The sequence below is a fragment of the Fundulus heteroclitus genome, chromosome 19 (genome assembly GCF_011125445.2).
Source record: "Fundulus heteroclitus isolate FHET01 chromosome 19, MU-UCD_Fhet_4.1, whole genome shotgun sequence".
NCBI classification, from domain to species: Eukaryota; Metazoa; Chordata; class Actinopteri; order Cyprinodontiformes; family Fundulidae; genus Fundulus; species Fundulus heteroclitus.
This window is the reverse complement of record NC_046379.1, coordinates 13,210,282-13,234,472: the sequence shown is the minus strand read 5'-3', so window position 1 is coordinate 13,234,472 and position 24,191 is coordinate 13,210,282. Positions and strand designations below refer to the sequence as shown.

General features: G+C 40.3%; 2 protein-coding genes across 8 annotated transcripts in view; both read left to right on the top strand.

The window, feature by feature from the left end:
- Positions 1-11,760, top strand: part of LOC105925919 (AT-rich interactive domain-containing protein 1B) — a 259,649-nt gene extending 247,889 nt beyond the window's left edge. For all 4 annotated transcript variants that reach the window (XM_036150964.1, XM_036150965.1, XM_036150962.1 and 1 more), the window contains 7 exons: positions 2,025-2,194; positions 3,076-3,208; positions 4,667-4,786; positions 4,903-4,978; positions 6,530-7,262; positions 7,391-7,521; positions 8,551-11,760. In XM_036150964.1, the coding sequence (XP_036006857.1) occupies positions 2,025-2,194; positions 3,076-3,208; positions 4,667-4,786; positions 4,903-4,978; positions 6,530-7,262; positions 7,391-7,521; positions 8,551-10,368 (3,181 nt within the window). In that variant the 3' untranslated portion in view covers positions 10,369-11,760. The remainder of the gene's footprint in view (positions 1-2,024; positions 2,195-3,075; positions 3,209-4,666; positions 4,787-4,902; positions 4,979-6,529; positions 7,263-7,390; positions 7,522-8,550) is intronic.
- A 10,466-nt stretch (positions 11,761-22,226) lies between these two features.
- The window catches only part of LOC105925989 (probable palmitoyltransferase ZDHHC14), a 66,376-nt gene continuing 64,411 nt past the window's right edge, over positions 22,227-24,191 (top strand). For 2 of the 4 annotated variants that reach the window (XM_036150445.1, XM_036150444.1), the window contains exons 1-2: positions 22,229-22,827; positions 23,433-23,714. In XM_036150445.1, the coding sequence (XP_036006338.1) occupies positions 23,479-23,714 (236 nt within the window). In that variant the 5' untranslated portion in view covers positions 22,229-22,827; positions 23,433-23,478. Of the gene's footprint in view, positions 22,828-23,432; positions 23,715-24,191 lie in introns of all 4 variants that reach the window. The other 2 variants (XM_036150447.1, XM_036150446.1) reach the window with 2 other exon arrangements.

The window sequence follows — 24,191 nt, the reverse complement described above, 5'->3', positions numbered from 1 at the left end:
CCAGCTTCTAATTACGGTCAAAACTTTACTGAATAAATAACTATTTTGAGCTTTTTTAGTGTTTCGAATACAAAGGTTGTATCAGGAGTACAGACAGTTTTGCTTCCCAACGTATTTCCGCCACTCAACGCGTAAATCACTGATCACAATATTCCGATTGCAATTTCCGATTGATACATGAGGCCCTTTTATTCTGATTACTTTTGTCCATGTAAACGTAGCTAGTGTAAATCTGCAAAGTAAATCTCTTAGGTTATGGTACAGAGGTATCTATAGATGACTACCAATGAAAAGGAGTTACAGAATATGTCCTTTACATCTTAAAACAATGATTATTTCTTGCTGTTTTACTAATGCTCACTTTAAAGTACAACATCATCTGATATTCAAATATTTTCAACAAGATATTTCCAATATAAATGACAGTTGTGATCAAAGGATAATTATTTGTATCAGGACCAGAGGTGACTTCACACTGTGTGTGTGTGAGGGAGAGGGAGAACAGTCTGTTTTTACTCAGCTCTGCAGTTAAACAGGTTTTCACTAGTATTTCAAAACAAAGGCAATGTGATTATAGAGCTGGCATTTTAAACTGCCTTTAGGATCACATGTTAATAATTTGCCTGATTAGTGCAATTATAATTACTAAACGCTGTCCTTGTGTGTATTTTCTGTAAAGAAAGTAGACACCTAAATGGTGCGGTTTCCAAACACTGCCAACATTTCTTAATCCAACATGTTTCATGAGACAGAATCGGACTCTTCTAATGAATAAAACAGCATCAACATCCCGATATCTCCCAAAGTCGACCAATCCATTGTAGCAGCCTGAATGTGCTGGTCATGCCTGCATAGAAAACACAGTTTAAAAACTCTTGAAGATTCTTACATGCTGAACAAGGCGGAGTTTGAGTTTTCTTGACTCAACTTCCACACCAAAGAGGGTTGGCATTAGACTTTTTGTGGCTTGGATGCACGGCGTGCCTATAAGATCGGACTAATTCAAGATCACAACCTGCAAAACATAAAATTGACCGATTCCAGTCACCAGTCGGTTTGTCTGGAAGTAATTAAGCATCTGAATCTATACAAGCTTAAATATTGCCTTCGATGAGGTAGTATTTAACTGAATATAAAAGCTCATTCTGTGCCTGCTTATATGAAATGCAGATGTACTTGTACGTAATTCTTTGGTTATTTTCCCTCCTTTATTTTTTATGTATCTCAAATTTACTTGAGCAGGGACAATAGTTAAATGCTATAAATAAAACTAACTGTTGTCCCACCTAAAGGGCCTCTGGCCAAAGGCTAATTCGCAGGCCCAACCCCTGGTTAGGCTTTTAGAAGCAAAGCTTTAATACTGATAATACAAAGAAACCTTTTTAAAACTACCATTTAAAGAAGAATTCAATACAATCAAGAATCTAGCCTGTGAAACTACTATTAAAAAGAAACTCATTCAAAACAGTAAAGTAACACTTCAAGGAAGAGAGAAAAGAAATATAAAGCATAAAAGATGCTGAGCAGTGTAAGCCGTGCAAGTTTCACCGTTCACATTTTTGTCTTAGTTTGAGCCTTTTTGTTTTTGTTTTTTTTATATCAGATGTAAAAGCTCCAAGGCTGGTCAATTGTATAATTAATGGTAGCAAACTGTTCCAAATCTAGAATATCTGCGATTTTTATACTGGAGTTGTGTTTTAGACATTTAGTTTACATCAGTAAAAAAAAAAAAAAAAAAAAAAAAACACACTTTATTTAGAAAAAAATAATACATGTTGTTTCTGTTGGGACTACATAACAGTTTCATCAAAAGAAAAAAATATTTTTTTTAAGTGAATGCAAGGTGCACACCCGACTCTGCTGAGGTCTATATGATGCCACTATTGCAGTTATCTGTATTATTTGGTGTGTTTGCTATGCATTCAAACATGAGGTTATTCTCCCCGAAAATGAAAGACACTGCCATACCTCAGAGTCCACCTTGTGTACCTTCCTCACGATCTTTGTTTTCTTTATTTGTCCAGGAGCAGTGTAAGCGTGCAGGACCCCTTCTCGGAGGTGAGCGACCCGGCCTTTCAGAAGCGGACGAGCAGCCTGCCCCCCTCAGCTCCCTACCAGCAGGCCCTCGGCATGCCTGACATGATGATGAGGATGCAGTATGACGCCAAGGACCCCTTCGCAGGGATGAGGAAGAGTAAGCGGGGGGGCGCACGCTGTGACACCCAATTCACCATTGCCAGAACTTATTTATTCATTTTCTGAATTTTTTAGTATACCTACCCATTTTTTTGCATGTTTGGTTTTGGTATTTAGACAAAAAACTAAGACGTTTTTTTTAAGTTTCTTTTTACCTGTGATGGTAAACAGCCTAGCTAAAACAGGTTTAAAATTAAAAAACTTGATTCTTAAACTTTCTGTAAATTCACATGCCGCCTTCTCGAAATGATTCATCTGTCCTGAAGCCATTGTTCCTTCATCTGCCTTGTTGGTCTAATTTATTGTCAAATCACCATGTCGCCTCAGATCAGGACAGATGTGTGTTAGTGTGTGTGTGTGTGTGTGTGTGTGTGTGTGTGTGTGTGTGTGTGTGTGTGTGTGTGTGTGTGTGTTATTAAAACTTAGAAAGAATATGGCAACTGTTTGTTACGCCACAACAACCCTTCATCAAACAACACAACAGCTCGTCTGATCTTCTCGTAGCTTAGCCTTTGTCTCATCCTTATTCCACTCGTCCTTTTCATCACCATTTTTTTTCCTTCCTCCAACCTTTCATCCCTAGCATCCTGCTGAGATGCACCTGTTTTTACCGAGCTGTGTTTTAGTTTTCAGGGGGGGGGGGAAACTGTAGTTTTTTTTTCCCCCTGAAAGAAATGGCAGCTCCTCTGAAAGATGAGGAGAATGGAGTCTGAATGAGTAATATGGTGGATGGCAGCTGCATAACAACACTTAGCCACAGAACAATAGGGCTAATAAGAGAGAGTGGAGGATATATTCATAGAGGGATGCTGCCATCTGGTGGGAGATTGGAGATACAAGTCAAGCTTTTTAATTTTGCTTCTTTTTATTCCATCTCAGTGGCGGGAGCAGATCCATATATACCAAGCCAGATGTCCAGTGGAGGTATGCAGGACCTGTACGGTCGGCCCCCGTCAGGGCTGAGCATGAGCCAGCGGTCCCAGTATCCATACGGGCCAGGCTATGACCGGAGGTAACATACAAAACTCCCAGAAAAGCTGTACTGTTGGTTAGATGTTTACCAGTACCCATCAATAGTAATAATAATAATAATAATAATAATAATAATAATAATAATAATAATAATAATAATAATAATAATAATAATACATTTCATTTGAAAGTGCCTTTCAGAGCACCCAAGGACACTGTAATCATGATAAAAACAACACATTAAAAACACATTAGCATGAATGCATTATACTTCTATGGTTTTAATGACACATTTGAGGTTTACAAAGAATTAGAAAGACTATAAAAACAAATAACTTCAATGATTTTAAAAAGCAAGAATTGGGTGCACAGTTTTGAATTTATTGCGGGCTTTCTTTAATCCAAACCCAGTCAAAATCATACGTATAGGCTCAAATATATACCTACGCACCCACTGATATCTAGGTAATTTCAGCGTGCAAGGTGCAGAAAAGTTGCTCGTATTTTTGAACCCATCGGCAATGTCCTGGCCTTAATACTGGCTGAATCTTTGACCACTCACTTCATCGGAGTTGGTAGAGTTTTTTTAAAACTGGTTTGTTCCCTGGCAGCCTTTAAGCATTGTCTGTAAAGTCTAAATTGTCGAGTCATTTCAGAAGCTTAACATTAGCTTTTGTATTCTGTTTTAAAACCAGTTTCGATTTGCCTTTGGGATCAGTATCCAGTTGGTCAACCGGACTGTGTCAAAGTTTTTCTCATATTACCTACCAGCTACCTCTGATTAAAGGAAATTTAACTCAGGAACCACCAAGGCTGTGACCTTTCATAAACGGCAAGATGCTGGAACACCAGTGTCACTGTCTGTAGGGAAGTATATTAAAAATCACCATGAAGTAAAGACTTCTGCCTAAGCGCCTGTTTCAAAATGTGATTTAAATTGAAAACTGTTTAGTTATTTGGCCAAAATGACAAGAAGAATATTTCTTGGAACCAAGGAAAGGCTCTCAAACTTAAGAGCATTGTACCAAGTATCAAGCATGTTGGTGGCAGCATTATGCTGTGGGTCCCCTAGTCAGTTTATGGAAGAAGGAAGAACAAATTAACCAACTACACATCTAATCAACAGCTAGCTGGTTAACACTTGGACACAGCTGGTTGTGCCAACTCGACTTCACATCTAAATTGGTTTTAAAACGTATGAAGCAGGCCAGCATAAAGCCTCTAGACGGGCCCTAAAATAAACCCTATGTAAATGTCTTATGCTTTAAAACCTGGGCCAATGCCAGAAAAACAAGCCATTAAAATAAGTTTTACTAATTTGGATAAGAAGAGTCAGAATTATGCCATAAGCTGGTTGGCGCCAAATAAAAGGGAACAGGGAACGGTTCCAATGCACCATTAAAAGCTCAAAATTAATGGAATTCATGCTGACAATGATTATACCTAAACATCCGTAAGGTCTGTTAAGTATGAATTATTGACCTGTTTTATTTTCTAGACCTGACCATATGATGGGGATGGAGGGAACCATGGGCCCCCCTGGAAATCAGAATAACATGGGACACTCAAACAGTGAAGGCAACATGTATTCTCCCAGCAGATACTCCTCACAGCAGAGGTCAGTCCTCTAAAGTTTGCATCTAGCAGCATTCTCTGCTTTTTAATCTAACAAAATATCAAAGGATTTATTGGCCGTTAATAGGTGAAGGTTTTGCTTTGTCTCCTGCGTTTCAGACACGACGGCTATGGGCAGCAGTATCCCAGCATCTCATACGGGATGCATCCATCTGGGATGTACCCACAGCAACAGGTGAGACACAGCACTGTTAGCTTCTCTTTGAAATTTAACTAAATGTTTTTTACACCTTTTCACTTTTGATATTGCAATAAACGATTATAGTATAAAACGTTATAGGAAGAGGCTGAACAATTCTAAGAGGAAAGGTTTAGACTAACTTATGTGAAGCCATGGAAAAAAACAAATCATGTATTTTTTGTGTGAGTTTGTTGTTTTGGAAAGTCTGAAAGTAGAACCTGAAAAAATATATATTTTGATAGCAAACTTTAGTGCTGGGACTGTTGTTATGTTTCAAGTAACATGTGACTTAATTGGCCCTTGGCAGGGGTAATATTCATAGTCCTTTTGAGGAATAAACATAATCCAAAACTACCTAAATGAGTAGGTAGAACGTAAAACGAAGAAAAGAAAAACAGGGTTTGCAGTAGATATACAAATAAAAACTATTTGACAGACACCATCTAAAATGCACATTTTAGAAAAATTAAGATTTTGTAAAATTCTGCATAGGCGCATTATTTACAATTTCCTTTCAGTCTATAGCTTGTTTGGCTTACATTTGAAGTTTAATGTGACCACCGTGAGAGCAAAGGGAAAAAGATACGAAAAGAAAAACAAAACATAAAAACAGCCTTAGTGTTGAGGCTTCCAGCAAAGAAAACAATAATAAGTATGTATGAAGTCAGCCAGTTATATTTTTATTATCTCCAGATACCCGGTCCACAGTGAAACACCACAGACTAAAGTGAAAAACTCAGTTTGCATGTGGAAAGGACTAAATGCTCCAGAAAATCTCAACTTTGGAAATGTTCTATACTATCTTGAGTGATCTGAGTGGCAAATATGAACAGAAACCTATAAATTTTTTATTATTTATACCTTTTTTTTATTGATTTCTGACACAAAAAAGTCCAGTGACATTCACTTAAATTTTAAACCCAATTGTTTGGCAGCTATGTCCATCGGTGGTAAGACTCTAGATAATCGTGTCTACAACTTAATTATTGTTCACTCAGAAAAATACAGAATGTGTAAAAGTAGTGTACCTGTAGTTGAAAAATAGTTATAAGTGATGCTAGATTAATGATTTATGATTCATGATGGTGCATGTCGGTGTGTTTCCTGGGCAAGGCAGTTAACCGCAGGTTGCCTACCAATCTGCTTATAGGTGTATCAATATGTGTGTGCATTAGTGAGTGCATGTGGGTGAACGTGGCTCTAGTGTAAAACGTTTGTGTGACTGATATGACTAGAAAAATGCATATTTTTTGCCATTTAATTGCAGCTGTGGGAATAATATCTTTACGTGCAACTTGACAGTTTGGTGAAAGAAAATAGACAAAAGAAACTGTAAGAGTACAATAACCTCTTGTGTAAATGTGCTTAATATTATTACATCACTATAGACATAATGTAAATATGGAGTTATATTCATAGTTAAGACAATTTTTTTTTCAGGGTTAGACCTTTACAGATTGGGTGTATGACATCGATCTGTGTTTAGATTTTTCAATTTACCTGTAAGTTTGTTTTTTTTTAATAACAAGATCTTTACTTAAACAGGGTTACAAACGACCAGTGGATGGAATGTATGGCCCCCCGCCCAAAAGACACGAGGGTGACATGTACGCTATGCAGTACACAAACCAGCAGCCCGACATGTACAATCACTATGGTGGTGGGTACTCAGGCCCTGAACACAGACCCATCCAAGGACAGTTCCCTTACTCCTACCACCGCGACCGAATGGCCCCGTCGGGTCAGAGCCAGCACAGCATGATGGGTGGGGGGCCTGCTTCGAACCACGCTGCTGAGGGGCCCAACATGTGGCCTTCAAGAACAGACCTCAGCTATCCCTACCACAGCAGACAAGGGCCTCCGTCGCAAATGCAGCCGTACGGCTCCATTTGCAGAGACGACATGGACGGTCGCAGCGCACACGACCAGTGGCACCGTCAGCCTCCCTACATGTCATCTTCAGGGGGCATGGCCCCCATGTCTTCACGCCATTCATCTTACACCAACCCCCCATCCATGACCAACCATCTGCCTCGAGCACCCAGCCCAGGGGCCTTCCAGCGCTCCATGGAATCTCGAATGTCACCCAGCAAAGCCCCTTTCATGTCCCCCATGAAGATGCCTAAGCCAGGGATGGGCATGATGGGCTCACAAGGCAGCGGTCCAATTGGTCAGTTTCCTCCTAACCTAAGAAGGGACCTTAACTACCCGCCGGGGTCAGTGGAAGCCACGATGCCAATTCTCAAGCCAAGACGCAAGCTCACCTCAAAGGACTGTGGTAAGACATTTCACCAACTGTTTGTATAAATCACATTGCTGCTTTTGATAAATTGCTGGATACATGTAGCAAAGCAGGATAGCCACATTGGATTTTTTCCCCCTCTAATTCCACTCTTTTGACCACAGGAACACCCGAAGCCTGGCGCGTGATGATGTCTCTGAAGTCTGGTCTGCTGGCAGAAAGCACGTGGGCTCTAGACACCATCAACATCCTGTTGTATGATGACAACACCGTGGCCTCCTTCAACCTCTCCCAGGTAAAATCAGACTAATCCATATATGTACAGGCATCTTCAATGATTAAAGCAGTTAGCAACCTCTGGGTGGATATTCTAAAGCAGAAATTTTTCAGCTTCTGATCCACCAAATAATAATGGAAGAGATTTGTGACCCACTATCGGCGTAGTATATAAGTATTTCTGCTGTGTCAATTAAACAATACAATGATCACACAAACAGGATCAACAGCCAGTATATTGCTTTCATCTATTTACAAGTGGTGTTTTTTATCTCAACATTTTTAGCATCAATGTGCTTCACTATTTTCACTTTTGTTATTTAGTTTAAATTCCTGAAGAGGATCTCAGAACTCTTAGATTCACAACACACTAGCTGACTCCTAACCACAACTTTGGGGACCATAAATTTCCAGTTCCAGAAAATGTAGATTCTTACCTTAATTCTGAGATTTCCAAAGGGCTGCCAAAATATCCAAGTCCACCATCTTCTACGACTGCTTTTGGGGAAATCAAGCATACATTGTACAACAGGACTCTTACTGTACTGTTTATGCACCCTAAATGAACTTCAGGTATACCACAGAAAATGCAGTTTTCATGTAATTATCTGTGTGGATCTGTTTTAATTGTCCAATTATCTTGATTTAAGTCCTCTTCACTCAGTAACAGCTTCCGCACTGAAGAGTCTTGTTTTCACCATGACCTGGAGGCTTAATGTGGTCCACTTACTGATCAGAATATGATTTTTGAGTTTCGAACTTGCCAATCACAAATGAGGGACGATCTATCAAAAAACAGGCAAATGGCAGTTAACAGCCTTGATTTGTGTATTACCAGACTAATCTGATTACTTCATAAATTAGTGGATTTATTTTAAACCCTGGTCTGAAGACAGACCCACCATTTTAGATTTAGAGTTGTATGAATATTGTTAAAAATTGTTAGGCTATAATTTAGGAAGTTTGTATATTCATTAGGACTGAATTCTTTCTCAGTGCAGAAACAAGGAGCCTTGATACTGATCATAATTTATCTTTCTTTGACCAGCTGCCTGGATTCCTTGAGCTAATTGTGGAGCACTTCCGCCGCTGTCTGATCGAAATCTTTGGAATTCTGGAAGAATTTGAGGTTCGGACAATGGTTCCCAAAAGCCATCTGGATTCTGGTTCTACCCGAAACGAGGGTGCCACCCAAGACAACGAGACAGAACCTGCAATCCTGTCGGCAACTGAACCCTCCTCAACAACAGAAATACAGGAGAATAAAACAGGAGGTACCAAGGAGGAAAGTTCACCTGTCGCTGAAGAACAGGCAGAGGTGCAGGATATGAATCAGGATACCAATATGACAAATAAAAAGGACAACGTGAATAAAGTACAAGAAGGAAAAGAAACGGAGGGAAAAGAAACGGAAGCAAGTAAAACGAAAAAAGGTTGTTTGGAAGAGCCTCCTGCAGAGTCCGAATCTAAACCTAAACAGGCCAGTAAATACGATAAACTCCCCATCAAGATCGTGCACAAAGACGAACTGATTGAAGACCTAACTGAGCGCTTGGGTTACGTCACCGAGTTTGACAGCGGGCTGCTACACTGGCAGGCAGGCGGAGGAGACTCAACGGCACACATTCAGACACACTTTGAACTGCAGAGCGATCCTCCTGCCAGGGTGGGTAAAAACACATCGAGTGAGAGCAAACCAGAAAACAAGATGGAGGAGGAAAACGGGAAGCCACCGAAGCATATCACCGCTACTATTGATGACGTTTTGTGCGCGAGGGTTGACGCCCTGTCGTACGCCCACCCTGCTCGATCGTTGCCATCTTACCCCTTTAGGGTGCATCCAGACGGGGAGGATGACCACATTACCCTTCTGGAGGACGAGCCCCGCTGCCTGGACGAGGCTCCGCTCTGCACGACCTCGTCCTGGCAGGACTCCCTCTCCAAGAGGTGCCTTTGTGTTTCCAACATAGTGCGGAGTCTGTCCTTTATCCCTGGGAACGACATGGAGATGTCTCGCCATCCTGCACTCGTTCTGCTTCTGGGCAGGCTACTTTTGCTGCACCACACTCACCCCGAAAGGAACAGGTCAGCACCCAGCTACCAGAGGGACGAGCAACAGGAGCGGGGACTGTCAACTAGCAAAGAGGAGTGGTGGTGGGAGTGCCTGACTCTGCTCAGGGAGAATGCCATGGTCACGCTTGCCAACATCGCAGGACATCTTGATCTCTCGACCTATTCTGACACTATCTGCCTCCCCATCCTGGATGCCCTACTCCACTGGATGGTTTGTCCCTCGGCGGAAGCCCAGGACCCCTTCCCGTCAGCGGCGCCGCACTCCCAGCTCACTCCCCAGAGACTGGTGCTGGAGTGCCTCTGCAAGCTCAGCATCCAGGATGGCAACGTGGACCTCCTGCTGGCCACGCCACCTTTCAGCAGACAGGAAAAACTCTTCGCGGTCCTTGTGCGATACGTCGGTCAGAGGAAAACGCAGGTGTACAGGGAGATGGCGGTGGCCGTCCTCTCGCACCTGGCGCAGGGAGACCCCACGGCAGCACGCGCCATCGCTTTGCAGAAGGCTAGCGTGAGCAACCTGGTCGCCTTCTTGGAGGACGGTGTCAGTATGGCGCAGTACCAGCAGAACCCGCACAGTTTGCTGCACATGGGACACCTTCCAATGGACCCGCCCAGTGTAAACATGATGTGCCGAGCCGCTAAAGGTCTGTTGGCCATGGCTAAAGTGGAAGAGAACAAGAAAGAATTTGTACTGTATGAGAGCAGATTATTAGACATCTCCATTTCCTCAGTGCTCAACACGGGGGTGGTCGCCATCGTTTGCCAAGTTCTCTTTCACTTGGGAAAATCATGACAGGACTCAGATGGCAGACAGTAAGGCTAAAAATATATCTCTGTGGTTTTCTATTTTTATTTATCAAAAATGACAGAAAATGTTTGTGTTTTTTTAAAAAATAATATCTGCATCAATTGCGTCTATTAATGTACATATGCTGAACCCTGTTAGAAAAAAAAGTGGGTTTAGGACATGAAAGCTCATTTTAATACAAATATTTAATACCTGCTGGTTATGGAGGGTTTGTGTTTTGTTTTGTTTTGTTGCCGTTTACGTTTTCAGCCAAAGCTGCCACCGGATTGTGGTGCTGAAATGTGCGTTTCTTTCAAGTTAATGAGCCGGATTTTTCAGTTTTATAAATATGAACATGCTCATCAACATTTTTGTTGATGGAGAGTATTTATTTAATATGTGACACTGTACAGTTGTTTGAACGTTCTTGCCAACAATTGTGTGGAGGAAGGGCGCGTGGGTAAAAAGAAAAACATGGACTTTTTAAATTGAAATGTTTTTTCTCTCCATTGCTGGAAGATAAATTGTGCAATAGGACCAGAGAGAGTTGTCCCTTTTCTTTTTTCTTTCGAAAAACAGGAGGATGTAAAACTTCAAGTAGCTGCAGTGTGTGCTTCAGGCCATGGGGAGGCAGCATTGCACCAGCCAATCAACAAAAGAGCTTAGCATCAGTCAAAAACACTTCCTAATTTATCAATCATAGCCTCAATGATTTCACTGATGATCTTTGTGTTTACTCAAACACGTGTGTTATGTCTGTATTTTTCATCAGTGTGTATTTAACAGTTTGTGCAATGGATGCGCGTGACTCTTTCGGTCTAAATCGTGCGTCACAGCAGATGGGAGTTTCAGGCTATTATAACAAATTCTTTTATTGTTGTTAAAATTTCGTAATGTTATTATACATATTTTGTTTATTGGGTCAAATATTTGAACATCCCAGATGTACCCGATGTTTCAATGTAAAAAAAAAAGAAAAGAAAAAAAAGACAAACTTGTATGCATTGTATTATAGCTGAGAAAACAATCGCTTTGGTAATTAAAATGTGAAAGTGCCAGGGTGAGAGAATATCTACCACTACATGGAAAAAGACAAAAAAAAAAACAGAACATATTTCTTTTTGTTATAGTTATCCATTCACATCAATGGGCATATTTTTTAACTTTACGTACTTCTCTTAAACAAATATGTGAAAAGAACCATCAACAATGTCCTGAGAGCTCATTGTAAAAATTTGCCTTTTTTTCATATGACTCCTTGTCTTTTACTTCTGTAAACACATTTATACAATGTGCTGCACATGTCACAAATAAATGTACGATTAACATCGTTAAGCACTGGAGACGTCGCATTATGTCCTGACAATCTTAGGCCAATAAACAAACATCAACTGCTTACTTCACATGTCCTTTATTGACTTTTTTTTTCCAAGAGAGTTTTATCAAAACGAAAGCTTTTTAAATGGATGATGAGAAGAAGCAATGTGAGGACCTGATCTAGGCAATTTTTACAGACCAAAGTCCACAATATTGATCTGGTTAGATCAGTAGAAGGTGACAGATATTTTTCCCTCATTCTTTCTGACTGCTGTTCAGCTGTTCAGCATTTGACCGAGGTCAGTGGTACTTCTGGAAGCGGGAGTCAAATTCATTGTTTGTACCCACAAACTTGGCTAATAAAGTTGATTCTGATTCTGAGAGGATACCTGGACCCTCCTGAGACTGCATAGGCAATCCAACTCCAACAGGATGGCCCGTCAATGCTTGCCGTTTGCCAGAAGGTTTGCTGCGTCACCCAGCACCCTGTTCTTTTCACAGATTAGCGCAGGTTCAATATGAGCTCATGGGACAGACATGTAAGGAGCAGCTGTGGTGAACATTATGCAACTTTGTTCAGCATGATCGGTTTGGTTGTTATGGGTCTGTGTTAGGTCTGGGGAGGAACCAATTGATGTGTTTTCAAAGTGCTCCTTTAATTTTTCAGTGCAGTGTATAAGATTCCAATGCTGTGTGTCCGGAAAACGTATGGACATCTCAAACATCTCAGAATTGATTGAGCTTTTATGTTATAAACAAACACAACATTGTTCCTAGTTGGGAAGCAGAAAGAAAATAATATAATGTTTTCGTTTTTTTTTTAAATAATACATCTATAGATATTAAGATCAAGATGTTTTAAACGGTTAGATTGTGAAACAATATCCCAACCTTTCAACAATTCATGAAAAAATGTTCAGTCAATCATCTAAAAATGGAGAGGTTATTGCACAACTGCAAATCTACGGAGACATAAACTGACAAGCCAGGCAAAGGAAACAATAATGAGAAGCAGCCAGGAGAACCAATTTTTATTCAGGAGGAGCTGGAGAGATCCACAACTCAGGTGGGAGAATCCATCAATAGGTCGGTTATTAGTCATGTACTCCACTAATCTGGCATCCAAAGAAGAGTCCTAAGTAGAAAGTATTGGTAACGCGACATACGTAGACAATTGTGTTCAAGCTTGATTGGACCGTGTACAAAATGCTTTTTGTGGCAGCATGATGCTGCACATCACCATGACTACATCATCACTAAGGTGATGATGTGTGGTGGAGGCAGCATGATGCTTTTGGGGAGATTTTCTTCAGTGGGGATGACAAAACTAGTGAGAGTTAATGGGAAGATGGATGGAGTGAAATATAGGGTAACCCCAGAAGAAAACCTGATCCAAGCTGCAGAAGATTTGAGATCAGCAGGAGAAAACCCCTAAACATACAACCACTGATACAGATGACCAGTTTAGATCAAAACACGTTAATGTGTTAGAATAGTCCAACCAAAGCCCTTAACTTTATTCTATTAAGAATCTATGGAAATGTTTGAAAATTGCTGTTCACTGGCACTCTCCATCAAATCTGACCAAGTTTTGGCAAGAAATTTAGTTTTTGGATGTTTAAAGTTGGTAGAGATAGTCCCTAGGAGATTTTCCGCTGTAATACCAGGAAAACGTGATTCTGCAAGGACCAACTTTGGGGGCCTGAATACAAATGCCAAACGTTTTTAATTCATTAGCTGTAAAAAAAATAATAATCTTAAAACTGAATAGCACATCACTGTAATTACAGCACATTAAAATAAAGCAACGTTTTGTACCTTCTAAAATGATTTTAAGAATTTATTAATGCCTTGTGTATTAAGTTTTCAGGATACAATCTAGATTTCAATTATGCATTTTTTTTTCATTACTTTTCTCAGAGAAAGCGGCACGACAATCCTGGCCTTAATGCATCTTCCTATTAAACACATCACCATTACTTTTTAAATCTGTATTTTCCAAAAACTAAACAGTGATTTAAGTTTAAGCTTATGTAAAAAAGTTTAAATGTTTTTATAGTGTTCGTTTTGCATTAATGGGACTGCTAGTGTTAATTTAAAAAGTAATCACAATGTCTGCTGTTCATGTAAGCTTAATAACAAGTGTCTTGATTGAACAAAATAGTTTTTCTTCCCGTTATGTTATTGGGCTGTTTTGACTTTAATTATAGTACTTCGTGCTAAATAGGCATAAAATGAAATTATTTTCAGGCTTTTAAAACTTACGACATCCAATTGACAAGCTAGTGTGATATTTTTGACATTTTCCTTTGTTCTGTTGTCATGATTAATCCGCCTCTTCTGTCTGATATTGACGCGTGCGGCACACAGAACAAAAAGAAATGATTTTCTTTTAATTAAGTTTTATTCAAACTACCATATTTTTGTGCAAAGTCTTGGGCAACAACTATAACAATAACAAAGATAATGTTCTGCTTAAATTTAGAAACTCTGCTGAGAGTCAAATCTGATGTTCATCATGTATTTATTTATTTTTGTATTGTATATTATGCAGTCTCATAATATTTCCTCTTAACTAAACCAGATGACGGATGAAACAGTCAGTCATGAGAAATACTGTGCCTTGCAAACCTTATTTGTGTTTTTGGTGGGATTTTATGTGATAAAATTTATGTGACAAAATTGAGAAGTGGAAGCAAAAGGAGACACAAAGGTTTTCAATTTTTTTTTTTTTTTACAAATACCATAAGTGTAGCAAGCCTATTTATCCAACCCATTTTACTATTTTTTTTCACTAAATATGTACATATCCCAGCTAAATCAACGTAGGAACACATGTAATTGGTAATCGGGTCCACCTGTGTGTAATTTAATCTCAGCTGTTCTGTGAAGGCCTCAGAGGTTCGTTAGAGACAATTAGTGAGTAAACGGCATCATGAAGACCAAGGACCACAGGAGAAAGGTCAGGGGTGAAGTTGTAAGAACTTAAAAGTATGTTTAGGCTATAGCACAACTGGACGCTTACAAACACATGGCCACCTAAACTGAAAGACTGAGCTAAGAGATCATTAATCAGATAAGCACTCAAGAAGCCCATGGTTACTCTGGAGGAGCTGCAGAGATCAACATCTTCTCTGGGAGAATCTGTTGACCAGCCGTGCACTCCAAAAATCTGGCCTCTATGGAAGAGAGGTGAGATTGTTGATCTGTAGAAAAAGGGCTAAATTATAACCTTTTGGCAGAATGCCACAAGTCTATCAGGGACACAACAAATGTGTAGGAAGAGTCTCCTGTCAAATGAGACTAAAATGTAACTATTTTAACCTACATGCAAAGATGTAAGTGTGGCAAAACAAAAAAAAAACCTTAACACATCACGCCTACTGTGAAAAATGGTAGTTGCGTCATGCTGTGGGAATGCTTTTATCTAGCAGGGACATGGACACTGGTCAGGTTTGATGGATGGTTGGATGACGACCGTCCCGGGAGAAAACCTGGGTTGTGGGTTCACCTTCCAGCAGGGCAACACTAACCGTACAGCCAGAGATACAAAGGAGTGGTTTAGATCAAAGCGTATGTATGTGTTTAAATGACTCAAAGTTTAGATTGGAAATCAGTTTTTCATGATATTCTCTGTCCAGTTTGAAGTGGTTTGCAAAGAAAGATGAGCAAAATGACATTCTCTGCATGTTTAAAGCTGGTAGAAACATACCCGAAAACACAACGGAGTGCAACAGAATAAAAATGCAAGTTTCCAGATCATCTTCCTTCCTCCACACAACTACACACTGTACTTTGTTTTGGTGGTTACATCTGATCCAAATTAAACACATTGAAGTTTGTGGGCATTGCTGTGACAAGATGTTTCCGAGGGATATGAATATTTTTGCCAGTTGATGTATTTGTTGTGTTTTCCACACAACTGTATCCAATAGTCACTTTAAGTTGACTTTATAATGATAACCAGTACTTTAACAGAATACACATTAATGAAAGACCTAACTCCAAACAAACTATTATATCTTAGAAAAACAGCTGTTATTATTGTGACAATATGTTTGAATTTTTCTCAGAAAAGTAATTTGCTCTTAATGGAATCTGATATCTACATTTTTTCCTCTTCTTCACGTGGGTACATACAAACATCACGTCCAGCTCAATTCTAAGCTGCCTTTATTATTTCTGCAACATCCTAGCTGTTGATAATGCAAGCAACGTGAAGTTCGAGTTTTAGTTGTGTGGCTCTACTGAAAAAGGGTTTTCAATTACTTATCTTCATTTAATCACATTTTACAGACATCTAAAAAATAAATCAAAGCTCATCTAAGAAGTGATTAACAGCGTGATCGATTCTTAACTGGTGGAGAGGAAGAAATGACGGATGTGCTTCTCGGCATCTCTTGGCACGAGCTGTAGTGTTGTCAGTTGTGTGTAAGTGCACATTTAAAAAAAAAACAAAAAAAAAAAACGTTGTGTAAAGTGAGTTCCTGTGCTTGTGGCATAGTGTAGGTAGCTAACCAAAGACGAAAACTAACCCACACTGCCTTTGCTATGAAAAGCTGAGTCATGGAACACTGACAGGATGGATGTAGTGGCTGGAAGGAGGACAGGTGGGTCCCTCCACCCCCCCACCCCCCGACTACCCTACTGGGTTGCCTGGCACCACAAGCAAATTTAGGTAACTGAGTATTAGGTGAAAACAAGACGCTTTTCAACACGGTATGTGGTCTCAGTCATGGGTTTCACTTAAAGATGCTGATTTATAACTTATAATGTGGGTTTTACAGTGATGAGGCCTCAAAAAAAAAAAATTATTGCACTGAGCTCAAAGCGTGGGATTTTAGCAGAAACATTGCTACTGCTAAAATCCCCACGCTGCTTAAGGAAGCCCAGTCTAAAAAGGCATTAGTCCAGAGGGCCGGCAGATCATTAGCAAGCACTAAAAGCATCCAAAGCTTTCCAGCAGACCACGTATTGCATTTGTGATTTATTGCTTCACGTTCCCACTAGTGGAAGCTTGACAGGTTCACCCTGCAGACGCATGGTCACAACAAGCATCTTTGTATGTGGCTTGCAAAGCATAGCAGTATTTGTTTCCATTAACTGATGAACACTAGTTAAAAAAAAAAAAAAAGTATTTAGAACTTTAAATTCCTGTCAGAGATTTTTCTTAAATTTGTATATCTGGTCATTACACTGCAAGATATTTATTATACATTAGATCATCTCATATTAACTTCCAAAGATATTCACACTTCTTGGACCACAAACTTTAATTAATTCTGTCGGTGATTATTTATTTTTGCAACAGAATGACCACAAAACAGCACATAGTGTGATGAACAGAAGTAGACAAATACATGGTTTAAATAAAAAATCCTTCCAAAAAAAGGAAAAACAACTGAGAATAGACGTGGTGTGTATATAAATATAGTACCCTTTGAGATATGATGACCAAAAAGGAAATCAAGTCCAACCAAATGCCACAGTTTTCCCATTTTTCACAAACTAAAACTTTAAAAGGTTAGCTTTGACTTTATATATGTTATAGAACCACCTTTCGCTACTATTACAGTTGTAGGTCTTCTAAGGAACATCTGTACCATGTTTGCACAGCTAGTGGCTGCTCTTTTTACCCATTTGTTGTTGTTTTTTTGCCAAAAAAAACAACGGTAATTTAGACTGAAATTATCCATGAACATTTGTTCTCAAGTCTTGCCACAGATTCTTCATTGGATTCATTTTGACTTTCCTGTCACCACCATGTTTAAAAGTTCGAAATGTTTATTCAAGGTGATGGATAGTATTAGGTGGGCACAGACTCTCAAGTGGAATAATATCTGTACTTTTATTCTTACCATTCTAACACTAAATATAAATAAAAGTATTTCATCGTAGCTCTTTTATGTGGGCTTGCTCTCTTGTTGGAAGGTAAATCTCTGCCCATTAAAGGCTACTTTTTTTTTTTTTTTTTTTTTTTTTTTTGCTTCCTCCAACAGGTTTTTTTTTCAGGATTTATCTGTATTTATCTTCATCCCTCCCCCTCTACCATGTCCTTGCTGAAGAGAATAACCTCTCAATTGCATGATTGTGCTATCATAGGAAAATATATAGCTTGAAGATGTTCTCTTGTGACCAGATCATCTTGTTCCAAATAGTTGCTGGGTACCTACATGCCTAAAAGAGGGTTTGATAAAAATGTATATCACATTTTTCTGATTTTTATTTTCAAAATATATATATATATATATATTTTTTTAAAGAGGCATGATTTTACTCCGGCTGAACAGTTATGTGGTATTAATCAGTGTATTACAGCGTGGTCTTGAACTCCAGTAGCATCTGAGCTTGTCTGATTTCTAGCATGCCTTTGTACACATTCGCACTCTCAGACAGACGGCAGAAAACAAAAGATGAAAATGTTTTTTCCGTGGTTGCAAGCTGTTTGATTCTGAACAACAAAGCCATCTCAGATTAAATAAAAAAGCGAACAGACCTCTCCACAAAGACAGCGGATAATTGCGCAGCTCTGGGAGAGAATGAGTCGGACTGCCTGGGTGACTCCGGAGAAAAAGGAGGAGGTGGGCAAGTGTATTTGCGTGTAGGTGTTAGGAAGAGGACAGAAAGCTCAGTAAATGGAGGCTGAGGAGGCAGTCAGAAGCGGAACAGGAAATTGATTCATTGGTAACCTGAAACTGGCAGGCGAGCGGGGCACGAGTTGTGTGGCAGCATCACTGCACACTTGTTTTCAGAGAAACCCTGCTAATGTGACAAACACAGACTTCATTTATTGAGTTTTCTTTCAGTAAATGTTTTTTCTGTGTTGGTTTTTAGTATATTCAATAATCTTTCTTCCTGTTGACTGTTTCAAAAGACACTGCTGAAGAGGCAGGATAGGACAAGAACTAGCTCTCTCATATTTTAGGCACTCGATGGAGCATCATCTGACAATATTTCAGAATCAGGCAAATCTTTATTTCAGCATGATTTTGCAAAATCGAGGAAGTTGGCGTTGGTTACAGCACACAACGTACAAACACTTGGTTAACATACATAAAGGGTATTTTTTTCATGTAGAGAAATGAAAAAGGGACGTTATGAGCAGTGAAAGTGTAATATACCTAGTTTGTTTCACAGCGGTGTTTAACAAGTTTCTTGGATTTGTTGTAAACATTTCAGACTACTTTGCCAAAAATAAATATAATTTGGCTAAACCTTTCTTGGTTTTTTAAAATCACGCACATGTGGATCACTTCTTTTCTTTAAAAAACAATCCTACCCATGACTGAGGTGATACTAATATTCAAATGTTGTGGCTTATAATGTATGATATAGACTATTTTAGCAAGGCTGATGTCTCGTACAACGGTGTACCATCACCTCTGCTCCTACTACAAATAATTAATGACTGCTCACAGCGGAAAGGCTTGAAAGGAATATTCTTAATGCTGTTTTTATGTCTTATCATATACAGTCATGTGAAAAATAAGAGAACAGACACTCGATTAAATATTCAGTTCCTGTTTCCATGTGGATGTCTGATAGTTTCTCCTGATTCATCTCTGGGAATGAAATGGATTTAATTAAAGCCAAGCACCAATATGTAGCCTTGTTTTACTTATATTATAAAACAAAAGCTATCACCTCAGATGAAAATTTTAATTAAGGAAAATGTTTGGATACCCTACCCTCTATTAGCCTAGCTGTTCTTAGACCCTTCAGAAAGCTTCAGTGAGATACTTGTAGCTGTTTATTCCAAATGTCTTGGACTTTGCATACATTTTGTCTGGCGAACTTTAGTCTGACCCGTATGATTATGTCAGACAGCAAAGGCTACTTCTTCACCTGCCATAAATCGTAAACTTGTGCAGTTCCTTTTTTTTCTACGGACCTGCTCTGTAGCTCCTGTGAGGCTATTTTAGGTTTTTTTGGGGGAGACTTCTTTTAGCATCTTGTGGTCTGCTGTCAGGGTAAACTTGCTTGGTAAAGGCAGACCTGGGCTCCATCTGAATACCCTTAATAATAGCTCCTGCTCCTGTTCTGTAACATTTCACAGGGCCAGTAGTCAGAACTCTATCGTGGAGAGGAAAGCAGGATCGGACTGCTGTGCCAGTTTTTGGACTGCCTTTAACTCCGATGTCATTACATGACAGAAACGCACATGGCTGATGTGATTCAAATACGGGCCTACAGCTTTCCGAAAATGAACTACAAAAAGCACGTTTTCTTCCCTCCATACATTTTCGTTAATTTCCATGAGGTGGGCTGTGCTTATACGTCATGTCACACAAAGGATTGTGGGATACCTTAAGGCTACTTAGCGCCAGTAAGGGACGTTGCTAGGTTCCTAAGCTAAACTAGCCGTGGGAGGGAGCATACAGGCTCCTTTTCCTTACTGACTGCACTATTGGGACAGCAGTTATCATGGCGACCGCTGAAACATTTCCGCTTTGGCTAAAAAATCCGTACTAAATAAAGGTATTCGGATCGACCGTTGAACAAACCTTCTGAGTAACAATGTTTTCATCATGTGCACCTGTGGCTGTGGTTGCATTTTTGTTTTACATTTTAAAAAATTTTTTTCAAATGTATTTACTTCTGTTGTTTATTCTGTATTTTTACAAGACTTGTAGTAGTTGACATTGTTAAAATAGATTTCACATAACAATATGTCCAAACATGTTAGCAACATGGCAGCCATTACATGTTGCATTTTATTTACAGTCGGAACTCAGAAATCCTGGCTTCTGATCGGAAGAATCAACTGTAACGACCGCTATAGTCGGATTTTCCCCATGGAAAATCTGATAATTTTTTTTAAGGCTGATTGTCTGATAAACAACAGTAAGCTGTGATAAAACATGTTTATTTTAAGACTTAGCCGGGCTCACGTTGAATGCGGTGTGGGTTGCGGTGCTGATTCAGTTCCGGTTTTCCACAAACCCTGACTCACCCTGCTCCTAGGCCAGCTGCGGCTACGTTTGGGGAAACTGCACTGGCAAGAACAGAGGTTCATGAGGTCCTTTCTGATGCTATCCCTCATAAATGATTAAAGAACAGGCATGGTTTTAATTTTTTACGGCAAGACTTGTTATCTGTGCGCTTAAATATCCTACATCATCCTCCAAAAGCCCCTCTGACTCCTGGTGTTTCTGTGTCGCCATTTTGTTTACACTAGTAGTCAAGCTAGTCAAGTTGGTGCAGTGATTTTATTTAGTCTGAAATTCACCGGAGCTTTATCCCGTATAGTGCCCAATGTTTCCTGTTTAGCTTGTGAAATTCAGGAGCTTGATCCTATAACCGCTGCGGCGTCCGGTCAAACTTCCTTCTTGCACATTTTTTTGCAGCGCCGCACGGCCTCAGTAACCGGACCCGCAACCGCATGCAACTGATGTGAGCTGACACATTGATTTTTAATTATTTGGGTTCCTTGCGGGGCCGCAACCGTGTCTGCAACGCATTCAATGCCAGCCCGTGGTTAGTTGTAAGAGCGCGTCTAAAATCAGTGTTACATGTAGCGGCTGCAACTCTGGACCGAACAAATTAAAGGTGGTGTTTGAATGTGGAAAGTACAGCTTTAAAGGACATTCATAAGAGGTACTACGAACAAAACATCCACTTTACTATCCGTCGCTATATATTGGAATCCTAATCTTTTGTTTTTGCTCTGGAGTCCCGACTTCTCAGACTGTATTAACTGGAACGCTTTTTACTCGGGTTGACATCATTCCCAGCTCCTGCAACCAGTGGCGGTTCTAGACCAAATTTACCAGGGGGGCCAAAGTGGGGGCCAGTGTTTTTTTTACATGGGCACAGAACAAAAAAAAATTTAAAACAATAAAATGGCAATACTTAACTGTGTAATAATATTAAGTGAGCCACTTGTGGCTCTGGAACTGCAGGTTTCAGACCCCTGATCTAGCAGTCGAAAACTTTGCCCCCTGCTCAATACGGCTAAAGCTAAACGGGAAACATCTTAAGTTTTAAATTCTTTTTAGAGTAAAGCTGTATAGGTAAAAAATAATATTGGTCAAAGTGACCAATCAGTTATGGTTTCTTTGCCATTGCAAATAATTATGAGAAGTTTATTTAACATCATGCTTTTAGTACAGGGGCCATAACAGGGGCATTTCTACAGGGGCATGGGCCCCTGTTGGCCCCTCTCTAGAACCGCCCCTGCCTGCAACACTAGTGTATCCACATTTTTTTCACATGACTATGTTTAAAAAAAGCTTGTAGTCAATACAGTTCTGTCATAGCAGAAAAAATAAAATGAATGTCACTGTAGAAAACAGGCTTGTTTCAGCAAATTAACGGTATAAAAAAAAATCAGACATCATTTGTGCTGTAATTTAACGGAGCACACAGTTTGGTTTAAAAAGAAAAACTGAAATTGGGCACCCCATGCCCCTCCCTTGATACATGTCTGAACTTGAGGATTTGTCTTCTTGCCAACGGCCATAAAAAAAAAAACAAGAAGAAGAAGATTTGTCTTCTTCTTCTTCCCTCAGCGGACCCTTCACTGGTCCCCGCACCGCGTTTTGGGAAACCCCTGAACGGCGCTTCCTGTCTCCGCACCTTCACCACTTCAGCAGCCAGCCTCCAGTCTCTCAGCCACGGCTGAAGGGGGAGGAGCAGGCGGCGGCGGAGGCTCTTCTCCGCTCCCATGTTGACGTTTGCGAGGGTGGCATTGCTGCGTGTGGACGGCGGATTGACGGAGGGTCGTCGAGTGGCCAGCCCAAGACGCGTTATTGTGGGAAAGCTGCAACTTTTGTTCCTCCCCTCCGAATACGAAGCTGAATGTCGAAATTTTTAGGCTGATGTCTCTTCGATTATTCGCCGTGAACCGCTTTGCCGTATGCCTGTGAGCCTCACGTTGGACTCGTCTTTCCTGACTGACTGCCAGTCCGGGATGCTGGAGCTCGTCTGAGGGCGCTTTCCCTGGATTTCTCCTTCCCGACAACGTAGACGAACGACGAAGTTGTTTCCCTCGGTGTGACGAGACCCTTTTCTAACTCATTTGTTCACCCCTAAACTTCCAAAAATGGTCTTCTTCGCTTTGGCTCGAAACAAACCGGGATAACGACGGGAGACGCGTACGCGACAACACCCCATTACCAACGACGGCCACTGTTACTTCCCCCCCCGGTAAGGCAGCGATTCAAGCGGGCAGACCTGGCGAACGCAGCCGGGATGCGACGCCTCGCTGCCCGTTAGTGATACGTGGTTGACAGCGCCGCTGAAAACTACACTTAAAACCTCCTTATTTGCTCCCTTTCAGCGGGAAACACTAACGTCAAAGATTAATAAAACCAAATTTTATTTTATTTTTTTGCCATGTTCGCACGGACGCAGTGCTAACGTTTAAACGCGCTAGCTTATATCAACTTAAATGTATATCCTGAACTTGTTAGCCACGTTAGCTTGTTAGCGACACTTTATTTATTTAGGTGGAACTAGCAAAGGCTCCTTCTTGCTAGCGACGGCACGGCAAACTTTAAATATACGACTTGTTTGTTAGGTTTGCTTTTGTTGAATTAACTTTAAAAAAAAAAACAACTTTATTTGCTATGTGGCACAAACGGAAATTAATTGAAAGCTAACCGAAACGTTACAGTTAGCAGAGGTATTTCTTTTTTTTAATAACAGGAAGTGGACTACTACTCTCAAACTTTACTCGAATGCCCGTTTGCAAGTTTGAGCTAAACTTAACCTCTCATCCTCCTCCTCTTTCTCCTTCTTCTCCTCCGCAGAGGCTGCCCTGGCTCTGGATTTATTCATTTTAATCTACTGCAATTAATGCATCTTGGGGAGTCCATGAGAGAGTGCGAGTACAGCCAAATCAGCACTCGCAGCTCTACGCCAATGGAGACCCCTTACAAGAGCAGGACCCCGAAGAGGAAGAAATGGGAGGCCTTCCCAGGTCGGAATAAATTTTACTGTGATGGGAGGATTATGATGGCCAAACAGACTGGGGTTTTCTACCTCACCCTGGTCCTCATCCTTGTAACCTGTGGACTGTTTTTCACCTTTGAGTAAGTACTATCCGGCGCTCACATGTGCGTTTCACTTTTACAAGATGTCAGTGTGGATTAGGGATTTCATCTCATCAGATGCCAGACGAGGACGTTGGACACAAATCACTTGTGTCACTTGCATGGGTCTGAAGTAGTGGGTGCATCTCCCCCTGTCTGATCTGGTTCAGGGAAATGTCCAAAGGAACTAGTTGGAGTTAGGGTTATACTTTTTATTTATTGCAGTAAAGTTGTAATCAGCTGTCTCTCACGTTTATCTACAGCTGTTTGTTAAAAAGTGTGCCTGTAAGACATTGGGGATAAAGCTTTGATTCAGAAATGCCTTTTTTTTAAAATAATGACTTCATGAAAGTCATATATCAGCGTTCAGCCTAGGGCTGGACGATAATTCAATAACTATATATCGATATCGATGGACATATATGGATGATAGGGGGAAAAAGGGTTAATAAAAAGTTCAATAGAACAGTTTTCCTT